General features: G+C 38.4%; 2 protein-coding genes across 2 annotated transcripts in view; one reads left to right on the top strand and one right to left on the bottom strand.

Moving 5' to 3' along the window:
- megf11 (multiple EGF-like-domains 11) overlaps positions 1-3,811 on the bottom strand; it is an 86,115-nt gene extending 82,304 nt beyond the window's left edge. The window contains exon 1 of the mRNA XM_080867127.1: positions 3,610-3,811. The gene's annotated coding sequence lies outside the window, so the exon portion shown is untranslated. The remainder of the gene's footprint in view (positions 1-3,609) is intronic.
- A 13,246-nt stretch (positions 3,812-17,057) lies between these two features.
- Positions 17,058-27,499, top strand: map2k1 (mitogen-activated protein kinase kinase 1). The gene is made up of 11 exons (XM_080874439.1): positions 17,058-17,342; positions 24,257-24,467; positions 24,776-24,922; positions 25,132-25,209; positions 25,345-25,396; positions 25,934-26,058; positions 26,215-26,422; positions 26,610-26,674; positions 26,799-26,857; positions 26,956-27,001; positions 27,077-27,499. Exons 1-11 carry the CDS (start codon positions 17,260-17,262, stop codon positions 27,188-27,190), a joined length of 1,188 nt encoding a protein of 395 aa, XP_080730565.1. The 5' UTR covers positions 17,058-17,259; the 3' UTR covers positions 27,191-27,499.
- Positions 27,500-27,506: the final 7 nt, after the last annotated feature.

The following is a 27,506-nucleotide window of genomic DNA, read 5'->3' as shown; positions in this document are numbered from 1 at the left end:
TGTCGAATTATTAATTAAATGTATGCAAGGATAATCAGATGCAGACATGACCAGACCCTTGGGAAACCTAATGTGGAATTGTAGCTCAATCTAAATTGCAGATGTCTTTTTGTTTTTTAATGCCAGCTAGCGACGACGTTTTATTGGCCTTTAAAATTTTGCATCACTTTGCACTTATGTAACTTTTTTGTGATGCACAACATGCACAACTGTGACTTTTCCTTATAATCCCCACTTACAAGAAAAGCCAAATGCTCTTGAACAAAAAATAAATAAATAAATAAAATCACCTGTAACAAACGTGTCTATTTTTACTGGTAACGCTACAATATTGGCTACTGCAAATTTATGTCTACAGACGAGGTAGGTTGTGGGTGTACGCTGAGGGATAAACCGTTTTCACTCCCTCTACTCAACGCAAAATGTAAATGCCACAGCTTTCAAAAGTAAAGCAAAGTCTAGGTCCTGCCTCCATATATTTCATTAACTTTTGTTAATGCAGTTGCTATGGCTCCAGGGTATTTGCTCAATGCTCAATGCACTTTTGCTGAAATAATAAGATCTATCAGTCATTGCAAAGCAAAAACGGCTTAATTTGCAGAATAAAGGTCATACTAGCTGTTACTTCTGAGGGACTGACAGAAAACAGTGTTCATTACAGCAAATTCGAAAAGAAACTAAGCCCTGAAACACAGCACTATGCTGAGGTGTCCACATGCAGTTTTCAAAATCAGTGTCAGATTTATAAGACTGAGACGACTTTTTAGGATTTGCCCTTTTGAACCAGACCCAACCCCCAAACAGTACACAGCAGTTGTAGTTCTGCAAATCCCAATACACTAATGGAGAGATTTCACACTGCCAACAGTCTATGTCTACGCCTGCGGGGAAAACTATTTCTAAACATATGCACGAAGCAGTGTTTTCAAATCCCTTAATTCACATGTGTTTAAGAGATTATATTGAGCCTGTGTGAGTTTCAACCCCCAGCTGGTCAAATCTTAAATGTAGTTACTGAAAAAAATTGTTAGGTCATCTATAGAAACGGAAATGTAAACTATACATGTATACTTAATCCCTACAATTTCGGTTTAATGAATACTGTGAGTTGCTACATAAAAATCACATTACCACCATGGAATGAATTTTTTCTTTTTTCTTGAGATGAGAGAAATTGGTCAGCCTTCCACAGCTATCTGCTTTCATTAATCAGCCCTAATTAAACATATTGATTGAGCCAAACATCGGGATTTCCAGTTGAAAGGGTTTACTAGACTGTAAAATGCCTGCAAAAAAATGACCTCCACCGAATGCACGAGGCACTTAGGTGCCCCGGACACAGTGATCCTTTAAGTGAGCCCCCAAAATAAGACAAATATGCATCTGTTCAGTAAACAACATCAGAATTTACGGTGTCTGAGCGGCAAATGTCGTCCTTGGCTCCACTGAGAGCTGAAACCACTGAAGCTGAACAGAGTATTACTTTGGTTTCTGGCTCCATGACCCCTCATTAGAGGAAAGTGTTGCTTAAAATCACAGCTTTAACCAGCCCTAACTCTGGATATCAATGTTTATATATATATATATATATATATATATATATATATATATATATATATACCCCTTCTCTCCCATTTTCCAAGCACTTGCTATGCCCTGACAGATTGAGTGAACTACTAAAAGACAATGACTGTTTTTCTTTTACTAATTATCTACAAAAGACTAAAAAAAATTATTACAGTTAGGTATTGTTATTCACAGTAATATTAGCAAGAAAAATGTAAATGTGATTGTTAGATGAAATGATTCCCTAACCTGTCAGACAAAGTGAAGGATTCTTTAACTAAATAAACACTTAAAAAGCTATTATCCATTCAGTGTTTACATGATTTATTGACACAAAGCCGAACACAAGGTCATTTTTTATATTTGTGAAAGGCCTGACATTTGAAGATACTCCATTTTCACGGGACAATAGGCAGGTATGAAAAAGGAATATGGTGATTTTGTCAACTTGTTTGACAGCCTAAAGCTGAACTGTGGGCATAAAGAAAGGAAAATGGGAGCAATATTTGCCCACGCTTTCTAATATTTTGACAGGTCATGGTGGTCCAGAATAACAGCTGATTTGACAAAGGAACAGATGATCTAAATATAAAGGCAGTATTTGTTAAACATGAGTTAGGACACTGTGAATTATTGATGTGCTCCAGTTAACTGGAGAACAAAAAAACGAAATGAACACAGAACATTAAAATTGCGGTGTGATTTAACTAATTGTGTAGCCCTTGAATACTCAGAAATGAAGCTGTGAATATCAAGTGGAGTCTTGAAAGGGGTTACAATGAACAAGCCAGAGTTTCTGGAAACACAACAGCACACACCAAGTGTCCAAGTCTCACTCAAAAACTAAACCTTCACTGCTGTAGTGTCACGGTGCATCCCTGATAAATGACTTTATGACAAATTGCTATAATGCAGAGAACCCATGCTGAGTATGTGGAACAATGTATGCAGCGCCAGCAGGGCAAAGCAACAGCTACAGTGTGCGTATTTCTTTGTGTGTGTGTCTGTGCGTTGTGTAACTGATAGTGATATCATCAAAACTGTATGTTTTAGAGACGGGTTTCTTGGTTTTGTTTATTCTCCCACAAAGGAAATCAGCAGCAGTAATGATTTCATGATTAAACCATGGTGCAGATCTGCTCATTGACTAACAGGCTAATGCAAGTTTAATCAGATGCTTTACGTTGCACTTTGTTGTCATCTAGTGGTTAAAAAATGACATAACATGCCGCATGTCATTTCTATTCTGTGCATCCAAAATGTTCTTCAGTCTTAATCCTTGAGTTTGAAGGACAGACCATTATCTCAAATCCTGGTTCTATGAATGTCTCTTAAGCTTAAAAAACGACGTCGTGACATCGCAGTTACACAGGGGCCACTTACACTAGTGTTCATATTAAATGTGTAATATTTATAAGGAACCAGGGAATGAAAGATCACATTCAGCACACAACCAACCAAACTAACTCCAGGCAAGGCAAAAAAGCATCACAACAATGCATAAACTGCAGCAGTTCAAATAAAAGGAAAGAAAATCTAAATCATTAGCATTCAAAGCTTTACAGCTTTTAAAAATGACAATCTTCAAAAGTAATAGACTAGTTTGAAAAGGCAGAGTACATTGGCATACAAAAATATATATGGGATAAAAGAAAAACACTCGGCTTCGCGACTGCAGCAGATTAGAAAACTCTCCGGGATGATACAGCCCTTTTCTTTGGCACAGCGCGCACATTTCCGTGGGATATACTCGCCAATAGCCTAATTAAATGGAAAGCACAATTTGTCACAGCAACCAACAGCAGCGCGCTCAGACTGCAAGTTACTGCGGAGCCACTCCAGCAGTTAAAACAAAAATACACAATAATGTATTTCTCTCTCTCTCTCTCTCTCTCTCTCTCTTAAAATAAAAAAAATCTGCTTTAACAAACATCTGGAAACATATTTATCGCCACACATGCTGCGCGTGCCGATGACACGGCTGCTGCAGCATCATTTACAAATCGAGCCCGATTTGTCGGGGGGAGGAAGCATTTGACTCACCGTTCGCGGAAAGCTGAATTGGAAAGTTATCGACCTCAAGGCGAAAGAATTGACAGGGTCCACCGTGCAACGAGCTCTTCCATATTTAGTTAAAGCAGAAAGTGAACATTCGGGCAGGATCGGTGAGAGCAGGTACTTTGTGGAGTTGTGTCAGCGCAGGGCTTTTTCACACTCGGCGACGCGCACGAGACAGGTGCAAGGAACCGCCGCCGCTTCCTCCCTCTCCTCTCTCCCCTCCACGGGGTGAAGCGCGGCCCACTTTAAACTCTGGTGACGTCATGGGCGCTGATGCTGATGCTGCCCTCCTCCCTACCCACCTAGTCCCCATCACCCTGCCGTACACCTCTCCGCACATAAACACACACTTGCTTGTTCTTACAGAGAGGATGATTCCACAATATTATTAGAGCAACCTGGGAAACATCTCCCCTCTAACCTCAGCAGTTACAGCCTACAACCTGTAGGATCTCTTTCAGATTTCTTAAAAGTCTTTTTTTCTCATTCTGCAAAGCATCTTTCATCTAAGCTACTTCTATACATGGATGCAACATTTAAAATTGTATGTGGTGAAAGAAGCAAATTGCCTGGAACAGCATAATTATTATAATTAGATCCTATTTCTGAAAGGATGCACACTTTAGTTCTCCTGTGAACCAGAGAGGGAAAAAAGAGGGGGGGAAAAACAAGTTACTTAAGACTGAATTTTTTTCCCCTTCTCTTTAAATATTCAAATGATTGTTCATAATCCACCTTTACTAACAAATCCTCATCTGCGTGTGACAGATTTAAGGAATATTGCTAAGTTTTTACAGCGACTTCTCGCTTTGCAGTCCTGATGTTTCCAAGGATTTTTTTCACATGGAAGATTTGCAAACCAAACCCTGGATCTGGTTCTTAGTTTGATGTTTAAAGAGATGTGCCGCTTAGTGGGAAATTAGAAGGTGTTAAGAGGAGGGAGACTGTTTAAAGAAGCTGTGCATTTTTTTAAACTGAAAAATAATGGCTGTCATTTTAAATATGAGTCTCTTGATACTTTTATTAGCAACAAAGTTTAAAAAAGACTTCTAAAAACACATAAATGTGCCAAAGTTTGTCATAATGTGACTTATAGCACTTTATTGAGTCCATCTAACTTAAACACTCACATGCCTGACATGAATACTCATGAGATGAACAAATGTACATTAGTCACAGTGCAATCATTGTGTTGTTTTTGTTGGTTTTCTTAAAGAAAAATGCTCAAATATATTTTTTCAGCAGGAACAAGTGGGTTGGCAGAGACATTACATTGTGAGGATGTGGGAAAGAATTGATAGATGAAGAAACATTTTGTCAGTTTTGGTCTTTTCTTGGGACTTATTGATGAAAAATGTATGACAGACATATTGTGGAGCAACAGCTTTATCCTTCAGGTGAAACTCAATGCAGAATGTGTTGAAGAAATGTGACAAGACTGAAAAGCAAAACATGACATGTCCTGTCGCTCACTTTTGTTGCCGATTCTTGTTTTGTTTCCATTGCCTAGCACACGTGTGTTTGCCTGCATGCCAACCAGCCAGTAAGAGTACACTCTGGCTTGTAAGATAGAACGTTGGAGGCGTTTTTTACCTTGGCTTTGTCTGTCCATCAGAGCCCTACTGCATGCTCCCCAGCACAACTGCAACAGATGTGTAAAAAAAAGTGTCCAAATGTACCAATGCCACAGCATAAATTACTTTAAGTATGCATTATGCAGCTGTTGTATAATCTGATTTCTTTTTTGTAATGCATTCATGAGAAAACATCATCATCTCACTGTCCTATTTAATTGAGGCAAGGCTAACTGCTGCTGTTGTCTTAACTGCTGATTATATGAATGTGATTATTTTCAAATTGCTCAAAATTAAAGTTGAAATAATTGCTGTTGCCAAGTAGAGGTACAACCTCACAAATCCTTATACTTTTTATTATATTATAGTTATAATTTAGGACAGAAAATCCACAAATTATCACATTTGAGAAGCTGTGTAAATAATGAACTCTACAACTTGTCTGTACTTCTATGGTTTCTTATTGTTTTTAGCAATATTGGTATTTTAAATCTTTTTCTGGTTTTGGTTGTTAGTTGATACAAAAAGATTTCTTTTGTGTCTTCATATTTGTAGTGAAGTAGAAATGGTGCATATAGCCCAGCATGTATTCCATGCAGCTGCACTAAACTCAAGCCCCAGCAGAGCACCGTGTGGTCTGTGTGTGTGTGTGTGTGTGTGTGTGTGTGTGTGTGTGTGTGTGTGTGTGTGTGTGTGTGTGTGTGTGTGTGTGTGTGTGTGTGTGTGTGTGTAGCCTTTTACTTATTCTTGCTGAGTTAAGCTGAGTGCTGGACTTTTGTTTTCATATTTTTATGTTCTCGGTCACATATGCAGTCCTCTGTGTTTTGCTGTTGGCTTTGCTCCAGATGAACCACATCTGCCCAATGTTAGAACTGCTTTTGCCTCTGTATTATTGCTTGCTGACTTATCATAATCAAACAGAAGGGCACTGCTCCACCTTCCCACTGCCACTGGCTAAGGGGTAAAACTTTCTTTATATAACATGATAATCTATCACTCTACTTAAGGCTCTTAAAGTTAATTATTCTTTGGAAGAAGTTGATCGTGAATTGAATCGCTTTATTCTTCTTTTATTTCTTGTTTGCTTCTTCTTGCCACATTCATAGAAAACTTCTTATAAAACATTTTGAGATTAAGAAAATTGGCCTCCTCGCATTGATACTCGAGTCAAGAAATCATACACTACGTTTATAAAATTTAAATTAAGGAACACTGCTTCCTGTCCAGAGGGAGACACTCAAGGTGAAGGAAACAAAGAAAAAAGACAAAAAACTAGAAGGCTCGGCACTTGAAAGTCTGTGCAATGTAGGCAATTACATTAAGTGTACTGAAGTGGGAATTTCAAACCTTTTGCATGCAATTCAACCATCAAATAAATGATCCTTATTTATGTTAATCCAGAAATAGAAAACAGTGCATGAGTACCCACTTGTCCTGCCACAGCTGTCCCATCCTGTCATTGTTTTTCTGTATTAGTCATTGGACAGATTTGCATGTTTGGGACTCAAACTTTTGGCCTTTTTTCTCAGCAGGAGCAACTGGCGGCTGTTATCGGCTGCTTCAGAAGCTGCCTTTGTGGCCTGCTGCAATCCCAGACCACAAATCCCCAACTCCCTGACCAAAGTAGTGGTGGATGAGGCAACAAATCCACAGCATCAAACAAGACATAGTGTATTCTGGTTTTCCAACACTACTGCTCATCCTCAATCAGCCCATCTGAGCTTGTTTCTTTTATGTCTCATCTGTTGTCTCCTGATGGCACAGCAGTGTCTGGAAAGTGGAGAAAAGAGCGGACTTGTTTTGACCATATCAGGGCGGTAGGCCGGCTTTGTGATAGACTATATATACAGATCCATCTATCTATCTATTTTCTTAACTGCTTATCCAATTCAGGGTCGCGGGGGGCTGGAGCCAGTCCCAGCTGTCATAGTGGCTAGAAGACTGTATATATATCTTTTTATCTTTTTTTTATTACCCACACTGTTTGCTCAGAAGTGATTCCTGACTTCCTTTAGGTACAACATGCCCAATGACATTTTTTGTTTTTCAGCCTCTCAGTAAAACAAACCTGCTCATTAAAAATACTAAAACTAACAACAACAGACGAATAAATTTCAGGTAAATTTGACCACCATCTTTCTTGTTTCATGGTGTTTCTCAATGTATCAAGCAACACAGTTCATTTAATATTTACGAGGTTGGATAACCCCCCAGTTCCTCCAGAATTAACGTCCCCGTTATTCAGGATTATCCACAGATCACATTTTCAACACTTTTCATTTTAAGTACTTCCTGCCCTCTGGACATTTGAAGATATATATACATATTCTCTGCTTTGAATGATAATTTGTCTCCTATGTGTTTTTTGACAAAAAGTTCAATTATTTAGTTGATTTTCTCTATCTTCAGTACGTGTCTTCGAAAATATAGAATCTATGAATATTCAGATGTTCAAATTCTGCTTTTCCTGTCACACATAAGATGCGTCCCGCCTTAGAAAATCCTATTTTAATGCAGGTGCACTGGAGATTTCATGTTTGCACATCACACGTACATGTCTTAACCTCTGAATGGAGGTGAGAAACTTTCCTCTTTCAGTAGATGAAGATGAAAAGAACTTCTGTGTCAAACTGCACACATACTCCATTCAGAACAGTGAAAGTCAAACATCCATGACATGTAAAAAAAAAAGAACAAAACCAAAAAACAGGTGAAACGACTTTTTGAGAGGAGGCGTTAAATGCAATCAAAGACAAATAAAAAAATAAGTTACCAGCACTGCAAAAGATTGGAGTGTTAGATAACTCGGCACCTACTACAGTCATGTATTCGAATGTCTTTGGGCACCTGCAGATAAAGGTAATACAGACAAACAAAAAAACACTTTCAAATGAAAAAGAAAAGACAAGAAAAACAAAAAATTGAAATGTTATCTTTTGGGATTGCTTGATGTTTGCTATCTTGAATCAGAAGTGGACCTTTCAATTGATTATTGATTCGGAGCACATTCGAAATTCCACGAAGGAATGCCTTATAAACAAATAAAGAGCGAGTTATTGAATGGTCTTGTCAAAGCTCACATTTGAATCCTATTGAAATGTTGTGGGGAACATTTGAAACAGTCCATACAAGCAAGAAAACACTCACCCTGGCATCTGAAGGATTTTTACATGGAGAATAGTCAAAAACCTTGGCAGCCCAATATCTGAGACTTTGGAGAAATTATGCAAAGTGCCCACAAGAAATTAAATATACGAAAAGTGTTTGATGCAAGTCTACTTACTTTTTCCATTACATGTACTGATATTTTTATTGAATAGCAATGTTTCACTTTAAGTGTTCTTCCATCTTTATTTGTAAGCAGCGTATTGAAGAAGCTTAGGGTTAGTGTCTCCTTTCAAAGAGAGGCAACAATTTAGTAGTGATGTAGTTACTTTTTCCACATGATTTTATGTACGATTAGTATTAGAAATAATTATATTTTTTTTCTTTCATTTTATGAAATATGATCGCCTTCAATCTCACTGGCACAGTGTGCAAAAACAACGGTCGTTCTTTAGATCGGAGGTTCCCCAAACAGCCCCAAAATAAGCATAATGTTGTTCTTGTCATCCTAATTATGGTTCTGTGACTATATGTGAGGCGTTCCAACCCCTCAGAATGGAAAAACACTGCTGTAGATGTTTTATGGTCCACATTAGATACCAACACTCTAGAAAGGTCTGTTATGCTCAAGTGCCCACAGCGCAGTTTGTCAAATGAAACTTACAATTCTCAGATTTCCTGTCTATGGGCCAATCTTTCCTCTCTGTCAGTCCTGGTTTATGAAGAAAAAGCTGATTATGGCAGCAAGATGCTTTTGGTAAAACAGGCACGGCTCACTGGCCTTGTGTCCGTCAGGACGATGTGTAGAGACTTCAGGGTAAATTGTAAAAATGGGAGTCGATTTAAAGTTCTGCTTGATGTCTAATCTACACGCTACATTTAGGCTGACAGCTAATACATCATTAGGGTAGAGAATGTCAGGTGAATCTACTCTTTGGTAGACCTAGTATATTTTTTTACACAGAGATCAAACAGTTTGAGCTGAGCAGTTTTCCCCAACAAAACAAAAAAATTTAGTTGAATGACTCCTTTTTAGGGATGAAAATTATTCAAAGCGTCCCATCTCCAGCTGGGAAGAGTAGTTTAGTCAGCGATTTTAATTCAGGAAGCAAGCCTTTTTTGACTTAATCATTGTCTTCTCCATCCTCCTCCTTCCATCGCTGCTGTGGACTCTCTGGTGGTTAGGAGCACTACCCTCAAAGTATTTAAGAAAGAATTTTAAATATGTAATGGGTGTATGTTTCATGTCCTTCTCAACAACTTTTGTGATGATGTTTTTCCCCTTTTTCTTACTGTTTCTATCTCCATTGCTTTATGTTAAAAAAAAAAATAGTGAACAAAACTTGGGAGTGCGTAAAAAGTAGACAGAGGATTAAATCTCTGCTTTTTTATAGTCTGCTCTTGTTTAACAGTTGTTTGACAAAATGCTTGTAGGCTACTGGGTCCTTTACTAGAGGACACAGTTTGCTGCAAATATGATAACAAAAAAAAAAACATCCCACACATACACACACACAAAACCCCATCATTAATGCAACATGAGTCTGTCCTCTGAAATGTTAATGTGTTTATACAATCATTGTGAAGATCAGCCTTCTTTATGACGAGAAAATGCAAATGCCATTTTTTGCAGCTTATATCACTTTAAGGTAAATACTTAAAGGATAGAGGGAGGTAAGTACAGATTACATTTTGGGAAAGAGCAGTTCTCTGCCCTGCAGAGGGGGAGAGAGGAGAAAGCGGCGCAGAAAGAATAACCAAAACTGGGTGTTCAGTACTGTTATTAGTCAGAAGCATGCTCCAAATGAGTTTAACATTATAACCGTCTCCACAACCCTCAGGCCCCCTTCCAGGTTAAAAACCACATTTATACAAATAGACAAAATTTCAAAATGTTGATAATTGATGAATAAATAAGTATGTTTTTTGAAATTATAATTTTACCATTCTTTTATCCCCTCTCAAATACTACAACATGTTATGGTTAATAAATGAGCTTCGTCTTATTTAAAATCCACCGGACACAGATTTATTTTACAACATAGGGGCAAAAGAACATTCAGATGGTGGCAGCGTTAGTGGAGAAAGAAAAGACATAAGTCTGAGCCTCTGTAAAAATCCACCCTCTTGTACAGTATGAAAAGAATCAGCAGCTTCTAAACAGCCACAGCGGGTGTCAACAATAATAAAAGATAGCAAATGTACAAAGGGAAGTATTAAAGAGGGGAGGGTATTGCTGTGGATGAAATCAGAAACAGAATCCTTGGCGATTTTGGTCTGAAATAAATAAAACAGGAGCAGAGCACGAACAGAAAATTTCACTGCCTTTCTGAGAGGCTATGACCTAAAATAGTAAAATGATTTTAAAACACCATCTTCAAATGAGATGACTGGGTTATTTACAAGTCAACTCATCTGAAGATGTCGCAGTTTTAAAGTAATGTGGGAGGAAGAGAAAAAAGAGGAAAAACACTATAAATAAGCCTTGTCATTGCTTTGTTTGCCAGGTTTAACTTAACTGGTATATGTTTAATTACCACTGTAATACTACATTATATCAAAACTATAGTTTGACAGCGAATTAATCACAAATGGCTTTTGAGATTGTTCCTATGAGTTTCCTATATTAAAATATTAATAACAAGCAACTGCCAGAATGGTAATTTTATCAGATTCTCTTGCTTTATTCTTCAGGTTTATATATATATATATATATATATATATATATATATATATATATATATATATATATATATATATATATATATATATATATATAAAACACCCAGCACGCCCCTGCGGGCGGTTTATCCTTCAAGCTCGGGTCCTCTACCAGAGGCCTGGGAGCTTGAGGGTCCTGCGCAGTATCTTAGCTGTTCCCAGGACTGCGCTCTTCTGGACAGAGATCTCCGATGTTATTCCCGGGATCTGCTGGAGCCACTCGCCTAGCTTGGGAGTCACCGCACCTAGTGCTCCGATTACCACAGGGACCACCCTTACCTTCACCCTCCACATCCTCTCGAGCTCTTCTCTGAGCCCTTGGTATTTCTCCAGCTTCTCGTGTTCCTTCTTCCTGATATTGCTGTCATTCGGAACCGCTACATCGATCACTACGGCCGTCTTCTTCTGTTTGTCTACCACCACTATGTCCGGTTGGTTAGCCACCACCATTTTGTCCGTCTGTATCTGGAAGTCCCACAGGATCTTAGCTCGGTCATTCTCCACCACCCTTGGGGGCATCTCCCATTTTGACCTCGGGACTTCCAGGTTATACTCTGCACAGATGTTCCTGTACACTATGCCGGCCACTTGGTTATGGCGTTCCATGTATGCCTTGCCTGCTAGCATCTTGCACCCTATATATATATATATATATACACATATATATATACATACATACATATATATACATACACATATACATATATATATATATATATATATATATATATATATATATATATATATATATATATATATATATATATATATATATATATATATATATATATATATACATACATACATATATATACATACACATATATATACATATATACATATATACTGAGCTGGCATTTAATGTAAATACCTAACACCTATAGAATAAAAGAATAGAAACCATTTAAGCATGATGAAGGTCATGTGTATCATTGGTATTTTGAAATATTTTTAAATTAATAGTATTTTAAAATAACTCAAAATAATGATAACAACATAAGGGATAAAATATCTTGAAGTAAAGAGGGCTGGGTACTTTTCATTTCTTTTGCACCGCTTTATTTCGTCGTTTGCACTACAACATGCAGTTTCTGGCTTTTTCCTTATTGATCCTAAAAAAAATCCTTTGCTATTATTTTATAATGAGGAAACATATTTAACACAACTTTTTGTAGATCAATCACGATTCATGTTAATTAGATATAGACTTGGTGGCGACTGTTTCTTTCATCACTGACTCTGTGACAGAGATGTTAATTGCATCGAATGATTTCGAGTTATGGCGCCGTTAAAATGGGCTGCATTATACTCAGAGGAGCTTCTAATATACACTGTTCAAAAAAATTAAGGGAACTGCTGGAGGTCATTTTGTAGGGGTCTGATCGTGATCCTTCAGTTTCTCCTTGCACAAAGGAGTGGATACTTGCCCTGCTATTGGCCGTGTTCGATGGCCGTGTCCAGCTGGCCTTGCCTTTCCTCCACATTCTTCAAACTGTAAAAGTGAAACTTCATAACTGGACAGACTGATGTCTGTTAACCAACTTTGCCTTATACTGATGATTGAGTGTCATTATTGTTGGTATTATTTTTAGTAGTGTCTATATTAATGCCTACATTTCTGTTTAAATAAAAAATATCTCTTTATAAATATGTTAATGGCACAAATGATATCTTGCAAAGTAAGATCACAGCGATGTATTTATCACAGAAATTTCTGATGATGCCATCAAAACCTGTAAGCAGAGCTGCTGTGTTATATTGTAATAGATGTACCTGTCATTAAATCCAGGTGCACCCAGCTGAGTGCAAATTAAATACGTCTTCCCTAATTATATTATCTGTTAAAAATGCAAACTCTGAACAAATAAGTCACCATGTTATTAGATTTCCCCATTAAATGGAAACTCGCTATTACTTAGAAAAGCAACTGCTTGCTCTAACACAATTCACGAGGTGTCCCTTACACATGGGCCCACAAAATTCTGACAAACATCAAGTCTCCTCAAACAATTATACAAGATGTTTCAAAGATGTCCTTGAATTGCCGGAATAACCTTGTGGTGGAAAATTACTGAATCCTTTTATTTTCTTATAGCTACTTTTGTGGCCTCAACCTAATCCTGTTTGAGTTTAAAAAACAGCTGATATAAAACCTGTAATTTGCAGTGGTAGAAAGTGGCTACATACATTTATCCACTTGAGTCTTTCCAATTTCACATGATCCTTTTAACTCATCTATGTTTATTTAACAACATACTTTTTACTTATAATAATAATAAACCAGTTTGTTTGTTTGTTTTTTACCATTTTTGCTTGGGATCTATGTTGGGGCAATTACTTCCTGATTTCACATGTCAGATTTTTCTCGGTTAACCTCTCAAATGATTAGTTCAAGAATGTTAGACTCACTGATATTTAATATGAAAATTTAAAACTGGTCAAGCAGCGAAATGAAAAACACACATTTGTCTGGCAGAACTTTATTTTTTCCAAATTCCTGCTCATTCATTCAGTTTGTGACTTCTTTACCTTATGAACTTGCCTGCGATCAAGGACTAAACTGCATAAAGTAACATATACTTTTCCACCCAAAATGGAGTAAGGTCCTAACTCAGTTAGAGCCTCACTTGTTTCACATTTTGTCATGTCATCACTTGATTAATTCATTTTTCACTCAAAATAGCCTTTTCTCAGTATTTTCTTGAATTGTCTTCGGCAGCAATTAGAGCCTCAAGTATTTTTGTGTAGGATGCTACAAGCTTGGCACACCTATATTTGGGTGGTTTCTCTCAATCTTCTTTGCAAAGCTTCACAAGCTGCAGCAGGTTGGATGGGGAGCAATGGTGCACTGCCATTTTCAGATCTCTCCAGAGATTATCATTCTTAAAGTCCTGCTCTGTTCACGCATGAGGCCAAGCTTATTCCTTGAACCGAACTACCAATGCCATCTTAATGGATAAAGTCCTCATTATGTGAGCACTGCCTAGGGGCCAACCTCCAATAGAACCAGTCTCAGGGTGGGGCAGTTATCTGTTGTGAGGGGAGGATGATGAGGAGACAACTAACTAACTAATTTACTAAGTCATGTTGGTCTTGATTTGTTTATCAGGTTTTTTGACAGATCTAAGATAGAAAGATATAAAAGTCTATTTATTCTGTTTGAGTTCATTCAGAGCAGCCAGACACTAGATGTTCTGTTGTCTCTTCTTATTGGCCACATATTTAGTGTTTGTTAATTTCCACTTTTTAAAAGTTGTCACATTTGTCAAGGCCATTGAATTGATGTCATGTTTCAAGAGCTTGTTTCAGTTTAATTCAGCTCAGCCTCATCTTTTCAGTAGCAGTTGGTCTTAGTGCATTGATCTTGAGCAGCAATAATGAGCCCTTCAGTTTCTGACTGTAGGCCTGCTGTTTTAAGCCAGCAGCTTGTTTGGTCCACATCTCTGCCATTTATTCATTTCAAATACTGTCCGGAGCATTTTCTTCCCATTTTCTCTTTCATTGTTATAGGGTTTGATGTTTGCCTGCCATTTCCGCTTAGCTGGTGGTTGGCTCATTTTAGCTGTATCTTTGGCATATTGAGCTCTCTTTTGAATATAACAGCTTCATTAGTGCAGTGAGAATGATTTTTCTTGGGGTTTTTTTTAGTTCTTTCACTATCTTTAGCTTTGGTAAGGAGATTGTCTTCTTTATGTTTGAGGTATGTGTCCAATGTTCTTGTTTTGTTATTTTGTATGTGCTCACAATCTGAGTAAGGCCTCTTCCATCTAATGTCTTTCGAGAGTACAGAACATCTTTTCTATCCTTCGATCCATCTCATCATATTCAGGGTCACAGGGAGACTGGAGCCGAATACAGCTGTCAGTGGGAGTAAGTTGTGGTACACCCTAAACAGGTTGCCAGTCTATTGCAATGGTAACACATAGACACAGATTCACTGTGACTCGAACAGCCAATTAAGGAAGAATCACCAACTAAACTTCCCATTGTATTTTATTTTTCCCTGAAATGTTCTTTTTTTTTAACAGAGTTGAATACTTCCTTTTGGTCAACCAAAAGGAGTAAGATTATTTCTTTTCCCAGTCTTAATCGCCTTCATTATGGCTTTATTCATAAGTAGTTGATCTACATAACTCCTACATAACTACAGTATTTTTGTTTTAGTGCTAGCAAGTTGTTGTCCACCAGATTCTTGTAGGATCTGGCTATTGGTATTAAATTTAAAGTCTTACACAGTGTAGGATTAAGTAGTACCACTTGTTAGTCGACTGCATTAGTTGGGCACTAACAATAAGGAGGCCATTCTTCATGGTTTTCTATGATCGTGTCAGGTTTTCATGTAGTGCTGTTGTATTAGCCAGAAGCTTGTTACGCCATCATTCCCCAGGGTCTCCCAGTTTCTGGATTTTTTGGATAGTTGTTGCTGTTGCCTAAGATGTCACTGACTGCAGAGGCAGTGGCATAAAATAATTTGTTCACTTCAGCAAGGGATAGCTTATCATTAAGCCTATTCTTAATAGCCATGATTGCTCTATTAGTTATTTTTAACCCTCTCAAGCAGGCGTTGCAGATTTGCAACAGTTAAAAACTAACAACCTGATTACCCCACATACATATTTTATGAGTTTTTTTACTCAGAAGTACCACTGCAGGTATTCTTTTGTGCATTAGCAACAAAAACTTAATTTGAGCCTGAGAGGGTTAATGCTGATTTTACATGCTTGTCACATTTAATTTTTAGCAATAGTGGTCTTACATCAATGTTTCTTTTACAGCCTTCCATTTTCTCTGGATGTTGTTTACCATTTCCTCTACTTTTACATCAGCACTGTGTTGCATTTGGGTGGTCTGATTCATTTGGTTGGTTTACTTCATCGCTGTGCTCATTTTCCTCAGCACTTAATGCTGCAACATTGTTTTCGTGGTGATTCACATCTCTTCCCCGCTCTTGAGATGTTTTTATCTTTTATCCTTTGAATTTCAGTCTCTGTCAGCCTCGTTTTTAATAACGTCCCTTCTGTTGTTCGCAAGGTCATTAGTGGTCATATGAGGTCTTGAAATACACTTCAATCACATATTTTTACTTTTTCTGTCACCATTCTAGTTCTAGCTGGTTTTCGATGGTTTTCAGAGAGTCCATTTTATGGGCCCTCATAAGCATCATACTTATTGCTTAGTGGGGTGATTGTCATTTGCTTGCTTGTTAGAGTTTGTTCTAGTAGCAGACTGTGTGGTTCCCTGTGGAGGAAAGCAGTCCTTGTTTATGTTATGGTAATCTATTAGGTTTTTATGCCATTTTGGACAATGATAGTCAGAGCCTCTGTATCCAGAGGCTACATTTCCCAGTAAAAATCACTGGGTATTACCATTATTATTATTATTATTATTATTATTATTATCATTATTATTATTATTATTATTATTATTATTATTATTATTATTATTATTAAAAGGATGTGAGCTAATGGTCCTAAAAGTGGACCTATTATCTTTTTACTTATTTTCTTTCATTATTATGTCATATTTTTCCATATTTAACATTGGCCATGTTAAATGTGGTTGAAGTTTCGAATAAAGAGGTCAGTTTCTGTATGAGTAATCCCTGTGAGCCAAAAGCTCAGATTTCAGACTTCTTTAAGTGCTCAGTTTCAGATAATTTATGTCAGTGAGAGTGGAAAGCCCTTAAAGCACTCAGCTCTGGGCCCACCCAATTGTTGTTCAAACTTTCAGTTTAGGAGGGGCAGCCAATCCGAAGAAAGAGGCTAAAGTGATTTGTTTTAGGATGAAGTCAGTGACGGCATTTCTTATAAATGAAGATCTTTTTTTTTTTTTTTAATGCAAAGCTACTCTAGTTTTGGCTAATAGGCTTCTTTTAGTGACCGCCTTCCCGTTCGTTTAAAGTTTAAACGAAACTTTAGGTAACAGCATGGTAATACCGCCGATCACCAGCAGAGGGAGAGCTGCAACAAGCCCAGCCGCGCTTTCCGGAAGACCAATGAAAATATTTTGTGACGTTTCATTCACCTCCACCCATTAAGAAGAAATCAGCTGCTCAGCCTTGCAGTGCATTACAACCCTTGCCTAATTCCCTGTCAGTCAGTGCCGATAAACAGTGTCTTCTTAATATCAGATACCCCTTCTGTATCGGGCTTCCGTCTACACTGCTGCAGCTCGTGTGCTGATTTGTTGTTGTTGTTATTTTTTTTTGTACACCAGCTTGTTTCTTGCACGTAACATGCAGAAGAGAAGGAAACCTGAGCCGATCCAACTCAACCCCATCCCTGATGGAAACACTATCAACGGCAGCGGAGCCACAGAGTGAGTGTCAATATTAATCTGCTTCTAATATTCTGATAGGGGAATGTAGTACACAGATACCTGCTTTCTGATATATAACCTAATATATGTTGGATTCAGTATGACAGCAGCCAATACCGTGTGTGTGCTCGAGTACTCTGCACCAAGTATTTGTGTGGGTTCCTGAAACCTTGTCCTCTACTGCAACCATTGATCATTTGCATTGTTATGAGTTGCTGTACTGAGAAAATGAAATATTTTTTTTAAATCTGAAAAGTTACTGACACGTTAACCATTGACCATTCCTCAAAATAGCTTATGTGGTTTGGGTTGCATGTAGCATTTTTATAGGCTACAGCATTGATTGAATAATTCTTTAGATTTACTCTTGAGCACAATCCAAGACAGAGATACTCCGTTCACACTGAAATAAAACAGGGAATAAACAGAGGTTGCTCACATTGATAATGTTTGGCTCTAAAAAAAAATGCTTGAACAGTTATTAAAACAGCCACTAAATCATAATTCAGTAGACTACATGATAACTGGACTATTTGTTGCACACTAATCAGCTATCAAACAGTTAAAGAAGTTTAATTTTTAATGATGTAAATGGAAAAAACTGGAAACTCATTTCACTTTATCATTTCAAGCGCTAAATAGCTGTCAAAGTCCTCGTGATTTCATTCATTTTCCCGTTTTACTCATGCCACAGGTCATTTTCACAAATTATCATTGTTACCGTGTTTCTCATTATAATATTTATGTAACTTTTGGCTGTCAAGTCCTCTTTGTGGTGTCATAGATGGACAGGTCTCAGTGTTACTCTCACAGCCCACTTGGTGTGATTAGTCAGAGATAGAGCTTTCCAGTGAGGCAGCACACAGAATTATATTTCTGTCTGCTGAAGGAGTTCTGCAAAGGCCTGCTCCCACCACTGTTTGACAAAACACAGTAATGGAGACATAAAATTGTTTTGACATCCTCCTCTAGCCCTCAGTTTGCAGAGAAAAGCCCAGTGAGTCCTGCAACAAGCTGGATCGGTTGAGATGAGAATTACGTAACGTGTCATCAGTTATGATGGCTGCTTTTCTGATGCGTTGTAGAGTCCGAATATATTATTGTTTCGTTGTTAGAGCGCCCATCTGAAGGCCATCTGTGTCTTTGGCAATGAATTAAAGACAAAAAAAATGACACTGAGTCATATTTGAATAAAATTTTGCGTTAAGTAATGGTAATTTTAAAGAAACAAGAAAGATTTTTTTTTTATGTGTCCACTAGTACCAAAAATTAAAAACAAAAACAGGAAGAAATATACTTTAGGAAGCTTTTAGTAAGATACAAATTAGAGTAGTAGAAATGTAAAAGTGAGGCCAAAAGTCAATGACATGATATTTGGATACAAACTGTAATGTGGTATTTAAGATCCCCATAAACCAGTATCATTTCTTAACTGTTCCCACTACAAATGAATTTGTAGCATAGCTTGAAAGGTGAAATATATTTTATAAAAGTTTGACCAGTAAGAAACATAGTTTTAAAAATAGCTCTACAGATCACTAGTATCACTTTGACCTTCGGATTAATCTATTGACCTTGGAGAGGTCAAAGGTTATACCGGTAAGTGACCTATTCAAAATCTTTACACAGTATATACAATACACTCTATATGTTGACAATACGTGTCACACATGCCACAAGTGTAAAACTTGTAAGACTTTTTGTCAGTTTTTGCCCAACAAATGATTTGGTCAACCTTGAAGACCTTGGTGGATGTAAGCCAAACTTGAATGGATTGTTAACATGACGCCATTCTACACCCCTACAAAGTTTGATCAGAATTCATTCAAAACCTTTTGAGTTCTCATGTTTATTGATACAAGAAATGATACATGTAAATGCTACCAAAAATAGAACCGCCTCTTCAGTTTAGCTTTAGCCAAGGGCAGATGTTTGACTTTAGCTTGCATTAGATGGAAAGTCTACTTCTCAGCTTCTCACCATTAAAATATATATCAGCTGATAATCATGTACATGTAATTCCTGTGAACCTAAAGCTAAGGCTGCTGCAGACATTTGTTTTACATTCCTTTTGCCTGGTTGATGTCAGTAAGGCAGGAATGTCCTTATATGGGCACAGAAAGGGTCCAAGAATCATCAGATTCTGAACCATTGGACTTGGAAATTTTTCTTCAGTGCTCTACTTAAGAGTTATCTGCAAGTTCTAGAGCTTGATCAAATACTTTCTCAGTTGCGAAGGAGTGCTAAAAGAGAAAGAAAGAAGGAAAACTGTTTATTCATTTATACTCTCTTGTGACATCAAAATGAGCCCAATGCTTATTGAGTAACTCTGTTGAAATCTGTTTTGCTGTGGATGTTGTCGCTGTCTGCTCTGTTCTGGATCAGATTTTGAGCTCCAACGTGTATGCAAGAATGTGAAAAGTGGACATTTTGTAGGTTTTGAATGTTGGTTTCAGAATCTCTACATGACTGATCAAGCAGGAGAAGAACAGCCAATCAAAACAAAGTGGGCTTTTAGAAAGAGGGGCTTTAAAGGGACCGGAGCTAAAATGGCTTTTTCTAGACTGTGAATGAAGTGAGGAGATGCATGAAGGGCTGGTATATGATGAAAGGGGATTATATTGAATAGTGAATTGTGCAAAGCTGTAGTAGAGTTAAAGTATGACGTTGGGTACAGGGGTTAGCACTGTAGCCTCGCAGCACATGAATCTTGCAATTGGCTTGCACCTTCCTTTTTAGAGTTTGAATGTTTTCCCTGTGCTTGCTTTGATTTCTTTTGGGTCCTCTTCCCAAAGATCAATTGGTGATTCTAAACTGGCCATGGATGTGCATGAAGTGCTGTATGAATATGTGGCTAATGTGTGACTTGGATGGTCTGTAAGACAGGAAAAGCACAAAAAATACTGAATGCATAAAAACATGGAGCTTGAAGTGAGCACAACAGATCAACTTTCAGAACTTAAAGTAATCCGTGTTGGATTGGGCTGCTGACAATGTTAAACAGATGAGCTGTGCCTCTACTTTGTTCATTAGGAGCTATTGATGATGACATAATGTTTGGCGAGAGCCGAGCACATTCCTGCTGCTGCTGGCCGGGATCTAATGGACTAAAGAGCAACATGTTGGGATGAGGCAACAATCAGGAATTCTGAATCACTGTGGTTTTTTTGTTTGTTTGTTTTTGAATGAGGGTTTCTGTGTCCTCTGTCACGTAAGAAGGTGTTATACTGTGGCACTGCTGACATATAGTGACTGCTGTTACTCAAGTCCTCTTTTCCATAAAAACACAGTTCTGTTTGAGTTCAGCTGGCTGAGGGTTTAAGGAAAAGCTAAACCAGTTTCAATCCAGTGATGGTAGATGGTGGGTTTGTGGTAACAAATGTTGTTCATGTTACCGATATCACAAGTTTGTCACACTTAAATGTTTCAGATCATCAAATAAATATAAATACTAGACAAATGTAACACAAGTAAAGTTTCTAAAACGAGGGTGTTTATCTATTCAGATATGCTAGGAAATAATTGCAGTGTGCATTAGATACACCATTTCAGCTGCTTGTTAACACAAACATCTAATAAGCCAATCCTCATTGCATTTAGGCATGCAGACATGAGCAAGAGTACAAGCTGAAGTTCAAACTGAGCATCAGAAAGTGGACAGTGATTTAAGTGACTTTGAACGTTGCATGGTTGTTGATGCCAGATGGGTTGGCAACAACCATATCCATAGAGTTTACAGAGAATGGTTTTGAAAAGAGAAAAATATTCAGTGAGCAGCAGTTATCTACTCTCCCTTGTTAATATTAGATATCAGAAGAAAATAACTCAACCAGTCTTTACAACCCAGGTATGCAGAAGAGCATCTCTGAGCACACAACACATCAAACCCTGCGACAGCAGAAGCCCACACTGGGTGGTAACACCTCTCAGCTAAGAACAGGAAATTAAAGCTACACTCGGCATGGACAAAAGAAGATTGGAGAAATGTTTCCTGATCCTGATGAGTCACGATTTGTGCTGCAACATTCGGATGGCAGAATTTTGTGTAAACAACATGAAAGGATGGATCCGCTCTGCGTTGTAGCAACAGTTCAGACTTCTGTTGCTATAATGTTGTGAGAGATATTTGCTTGGCACACCTTTGGCCGCTCTGTACCAAAATGAGCATAACAATATCATGGCCCTGAAATCAAACAGCCAAATGAATTTCAACCGTCATTGATTTCAATATTTACATTTATGATTTAGTTACTGTGTATCATGTGGTCTAAAAATGTCAGAAAGAGACATTTCCAGAAATCTATTCTCGTAATGTATCAGCGTTATAGCCGTAAGTAAGAAAACCCACCAGCTGTTTTGAACAGAAGGGGAAGAAAAGGCTCATGTTTCAAAGCGCTCATTTAAATTAGCACATTATTCTGGGTAATTTGCAACACGACACAAGATGATTGGATGCTGACACTGGAGAGCAAATATGTTGCATAATGGTTGTGGATGAGCTTAATCCAATCGATGAGCCTCTTACTGAAACCAGACCGTTGCACTCTTGTGAAAAAGGACAGCCATTCCAGCACGCCAAATGCTTTTTCAGCATGAAATGGCTGCAAGCCATTGGAGAACTGCAATCAGTGGCCCATAAGGATGGAATATTATCAGGGGAGAGCTGAGAACAAATACAAACAGCTTGTTTTGGATAGACCCTTATACTTCATCTTGGATAAGCTACTGCCATCACATAGGTGAAAACCTCTCTAAGGTTCTGGGAAACTAAATTATTGATAAATATTGACAGCAGCCATAGTTTGTGGCTCTTTTTTATTATTTATTTATTTAACATATTGCTTACTATATGCTTTTTATTAGAGAGCAACAGGTACTCAGTTTTTAATTACAGTAAAAAAAAAAAAAAAGGTTTTCTGAGGAACTCATCCTGGTTTTAATTCCTCCAACAGTAAGTGATTGACACTCACTAAAAATACTGTAATTCTCCCATTTGTTACATTTAATGCGCACCAGGTTCAGCTATCCGTGCTACAGGTTTCTTGAATTGTAATCTTTACAGGGCACCTATGTTTACACATCCGGTAATTTTGCAGTCTCTTAACGTACCTGCACACGATGCAATGCTTAGAAAAGAGAAACACTCAGGGGAGATACAGAATGGAAACAGCTGTAGCTTCAACAGCAACCATTTTTCAAATAATAGTTTAAAAGAGACTGTTCAATCGCATATCAATTTTTAATAACATTTTGGTTCTCCAGAGCTGTGTTGAACTATTCTTTGAAAAAAAAAAAAAAATCTAAGCAACACATGTTGAAATAATAAGTAGCTGAATACCTCTTTGGCTGAAGCCATGAACCAAAACCTGATAGATAAATGTGTGTCTCAGACTCTCATTTATTAAAAATGCATTTTCTTTAACTTGCTTGATGTCAAGGTGTAGAGTTATTGTGCTTCTCACATTCGAGTTCTGCTGGATGTCCTTGTTCTTTAGTGCGGATGGAGCTCAAAAGCCCAGCGTCGTGCTCACTTCTTCCTGCACCTGGAAGGGAGGGGGCCTGCAGTGTGGCACTACTGTAGTCCCTCCCTCGTACATTGTGTAGAGTGTTTCAGGCTTCTCCTCCTCTCATCCTCCTCCACCTCCAGCTCTTGTCGACAAAACGCCCACGCCACCCACAGCCAGCTCAAACTCGGCACCTCGTCTCCATGGATATGCAGGCCTACTGTCAAAAATAAAACCACTTAACCCTCTCTTTGCTGTGCGGAGCTGTACAGGGAGAAGAGCTGCTCTCCAGTGAGTCGTTATTTAGTTTAAAAAAAAGATGAGGAATAAAAAGCGTAATTACCACTAAGACTGATGAAGATCTTCTCATCACCACATAGTTGTATTGTCACGAAAATCTGGTAGGCTGGCAATTAAATAATTCATTTAAATGATTTTCTCTTAGCTGAATGAAGACAGCAGCACATATGAATCATACATGCTTTTGTTTGATACTTTAATCATTTACAGCGTAAACAATTAAATTGCAAATTTTTAACATTCACAGGCCAAATGTTTGACACTAATAACAGGACATCTCTGTGGTCTTCACAGCAGCTTCCAGCTAATACTTTTTAAAGTCTTAGACTGGCTGTGCGTGGCGGTGTGGACAGTGTTTTGAGGCAGTTGAGTGGGAGGTCAAAGGGCAGCAGAGTTCACTAGACAATTAGTTTCTCAAGGAAAGCTTTCTCACACTGGGATCTGAAAAGGGATAATAAAACACAACCAGCTCTCTCTGCTGGCTCCCTCTTTGTTTAACATTATTCCTGAGGAATGTGCAGGAGTACTACACATAGCTCAGTCTTATCTCGGAGGATGACATAATAGATGCAGTAGGTCTGGATGTGGAGTATGTGGATTATCTGTGGTGAGCAGATCCCAGCAAGCTGAATGTGGGGGAGTGAGTGTGACAAGGAGAAAAACCTTACTAATCTTGAACGGTAGTTTGAAATCTAGATATATCTAACTTGAAGAAACACAATCTATGGAGCAACCATACTGTATTTATAATATTTATGGATATTAAAGTTTATTTTTATGGCCTTGTGTTTTTGTACACTGCTCTGCTGCCTCTTTTCTGTTGCACTAACTATTAAAAGTTTGGACTGGTAATCAAATTTGACTTGCCATAAGTCGTTATCCATGGATCGGAAACACCTTTTTTAGTCACACATTTCTTGGGAGACTCACAAATTCAGACTTTTGGAACTCAAACCAATCATGTGAGATGAAAGCATGAGGAATGAAAATAGTGGGACCACCGGGTCATTGATATCTAATGAGAGGAGATCTGACAGTTTAGTCTCTGAACTGAATACAATAATAATTCACGTTTCTCATCGTCTTCTGTCTTTCTTTACTCTTAACAAGAACAAACTTGGAGGCACTGCAGAAAAAACTAGAGGAGCTCGAGTTGGATGAGCAGCAGCGGAAACGCTTGGAGGCCTTTCTGACACAGAAACAGAAAGTGGGAGAGCTGAAGGACGATGACTTTGAGAAGATCTGCGAGCTCGGTGCCGGCAACGGAGGAGTTGTCTTTAAGGTTTCCCACCGACCCTCGGGTCTGATTATGGCAAGGAAGGTAAGCTGCAGCACAGCTGTCTGAAAGCTATTTTTTTTTCCTCCAGTATGTCCAAGAGGCATCATTACTCCAGTGTTTGTGCACAGCCTTAAATGTGGGTTAATGGGACAGCAGACCGTCCGAAAACCCAAGTGCTGCTGTTAAAAATCGCCCCAGCTGAAACAAGATGTGCTTCAATATTAAATCTTTTTCCTTAATGATCATTTTTGGTCATAAAGCATGTTCTTGTCTGTGCTTGTATTGTCTAGCATTTGTCTTCTCTGTGTTACGGAAGCATAATTAAAAACATGAGCCCTGCTGTGTTCCAGCTGATCCACCTTGAGATTAAACCAGCCATCAGGAACCAGATCATTAGGGAGCTGCAGGTGCTCCATGAGTGCAACTCCCCATATATTGTGGGCTTCTACGGGGCTTTCTACAGCGATGGGGAAATCAGCATCTGCATGGAGCATATGGTATAGTTTATTAATGTTATGCTTGCCAGTGTTTTCCCAGTAGTGTTTTTGCTTTCTTTTACAGACTATACTGAAAGTTGTTAGGTATTTCTTGCCCTCCATTTACAGCCTGGTCGGCATGGGAACAAGCTATTTTTGATGAAATGTGTTGTTTTTCACAAATTTTTTATTTTGAATCCTCTCCATTTGTCCCCGTCTGTTTTTCATAGGATGGTGGCTCCCTGGACCAATCACTGAAGAAAGCAGGCAAGATCCCAGAGCAGATCCTTGGCAAAGTCAGCATTGCTGTGGGTAGCTTTAACACCTCTCCCACTTATTTCATGCTCTGGCCGTCACACTAGAGCTAAGTTTCTTATACTTCTTTGGCAGTACCAAATTATCTGTGCCTTTGCTGTGCTGTTATGCAATGTTTGTCTTTGCAGGTAATTAAAGGTCTTTCCTACCTGAGGGAGAAGCACAAGATCATGCACAGAGGTCGCTATTTCAATTAAATATAATTTAATTTTCTTGACCTGGCCTTTAAACGCATAAATACCTTTCCTTAGTTTTGCTATACATAAAGCCTAGATCAAATCATTTGTCTGGCACTAGCAGAGAGGTGAAGATATGATTACATGGAAGTCTGATTTGGTTTTTGTTATGTCTGAGGGGGAAGTTTAAAGCTCTTGTTTTTTCTGATAGTTACATTTGAACAGATTTTTTTTTCACTTTAACATTTCTTTCTGTCATATTGTGGTCATACTGGGTGTAAAAAGCTTGTTTTCTAACATAGAAGTGGAGGCATGACCTGACAGCAACACAGTGATCACCTACCTCTTGTTTTAATACAAACTTAGAATACAGTCAATCCCAATTTAAAGACTCAGTTAAATCTTTGTTGTAGGGATGAAACTGTAAAACGAGTCAGCACAAGCAGCACAAAATGCCTGCAGCAGTTTGTTCTGTGCTGATGCTGCCTGTTGAAACACTTGCCCACTGTGTTCTCCTAAACACTGCGTGTCCCTCTTTCAGATGTCAAGCCTTCTAACATCCTAGTGAATTCCCGTGGTGAGATCAAGCTGTGTGACTTTGGAGTGAGCGGACAGCTTATAGACTCCATGGCCAACTCCTTTGTGGGCACTCGGTCGTACATGTCGGTCAGTTAAATTGGAAAAACTCGTCAGTAATCTGGCTGCAAGTTTACGTGTGCCACTTAACATAGCTGTCATTTACCTGCCGGTTTATTATTGTAATAAAATAAGTAAAAGCTATACTACTGATAACTGACACTACCTCTGTTATGTGTTGTTTAGCCCGAGCGCTTACAAGGCACCCACTATTCTGTTCAGTCGGACATCTGGAGCATGGGTCTGTCACTGGTTGAAATGGCCATTGGACGCTTTCCTATTCCACCACCTGATGCTAAGGAGCTCGAACAGATTTTCGGCTTCCCAGTGGAAGGGGAGGCAGCCTCCAGTGATTCCTCCCCAAAGCCGCAGCCCCCTGGGCGACCCGGCAGCTGTAAGTCTGAGAAGGCTCTGGTTCTTGCTGTAACTCTGAAGTGTAGCTTCTGAAGTTACAGCAGCTTTATATCATTTCGAAAAGCTCTGATGAAACAGCTTAAATAAGTTACAGCATAGTCATTGAAGTAATTACACAATGTCTAACCTACAAGGGGCTGATTATTTTGGTTGCACCCCCTTAACAGCATACGGCCCAGACAGCAGACCTCCGATGGCCATTTTTGAGCTTCTTGATTACATCGTTAACGAGGTGAGTTTACTGGATTTATCTACACATGCTGGTATGATGCAGATAGATGCTAGGCTACAGTGTATTAATGCCTTTAGGAGCAATTTAACGCAATATTTGACTTACAAAAACCTCTAAATTTCAGCCTCCACCAAAACTGCCTGCTGTATTTAGTTCTGAATTCCAGGACTTTGTTAATAAATGGTAGGTAAAGACAGTTTTCTCTCACCTACACTGCACATAATCTTCTGCCACCTAGTGGTGTTTCACGGAACTACACTAAGATGTTGTTTCCACTCCAGCTTGATTAAAAACCCAGCAGAGAGAGCAGACTTGAAACAGTTGATGGTAAGATTTGCACTCTTAATATTCACTTATTACACTCCCTATCTCTATGCATCTAAAAGCTCTCCTTTTCTTCAGGTGCATCCTTTCATTAAAACCTCTGAAGCAGAGGAAGTTGACTTTGCTGGCTGGCTGTGCACCACCATTGGACTCAGTCAGCCTTTGACACCAACACATGGTACCATAATGTGAGGCCTGTTCTGCCTACAACACCCACATCAAAGTCTTCTAATGACTAATTTCTGTTATTGGTATATAAAACTGTTTATACTGATCAAAGTGTACAAACCTAAATGCCAAGTAGAACTATGTATTGAACAAGTCTTTGGGCTACCTTGCAGGCCTTCCCGAAAAGCCATCTTTTTTTCTAAAGATTTAATTTAATCTTGACAAATGCTGCTCTACCTGTGCTTGATATTCCTTTGTAACCCCAAGTCTTCACAGTGCAAAACCTTTGCTAGCTTATGTGGAATAAATAAGTCCTGTGAATAAAAAGTTTGAATGACAG

Source organism: Rhamphochromis sp. 'chilingali' (genome assembly GCF_963969265.1).
Source record: "Rhamphochromis sp. 'chilingali' genome assembly, chromosome: 2".
Classification (NCBI taxonomy): Eukaryota; Metazoa; Chordata; class Actinopteri; order Cichliformes; family Cichlidae; genus Rhamphochromis; species Rhamphochromis sp. 'chilingali'.
This window is presented reverse-complemented; position numbering and strand designations above follow the sequence as displayed.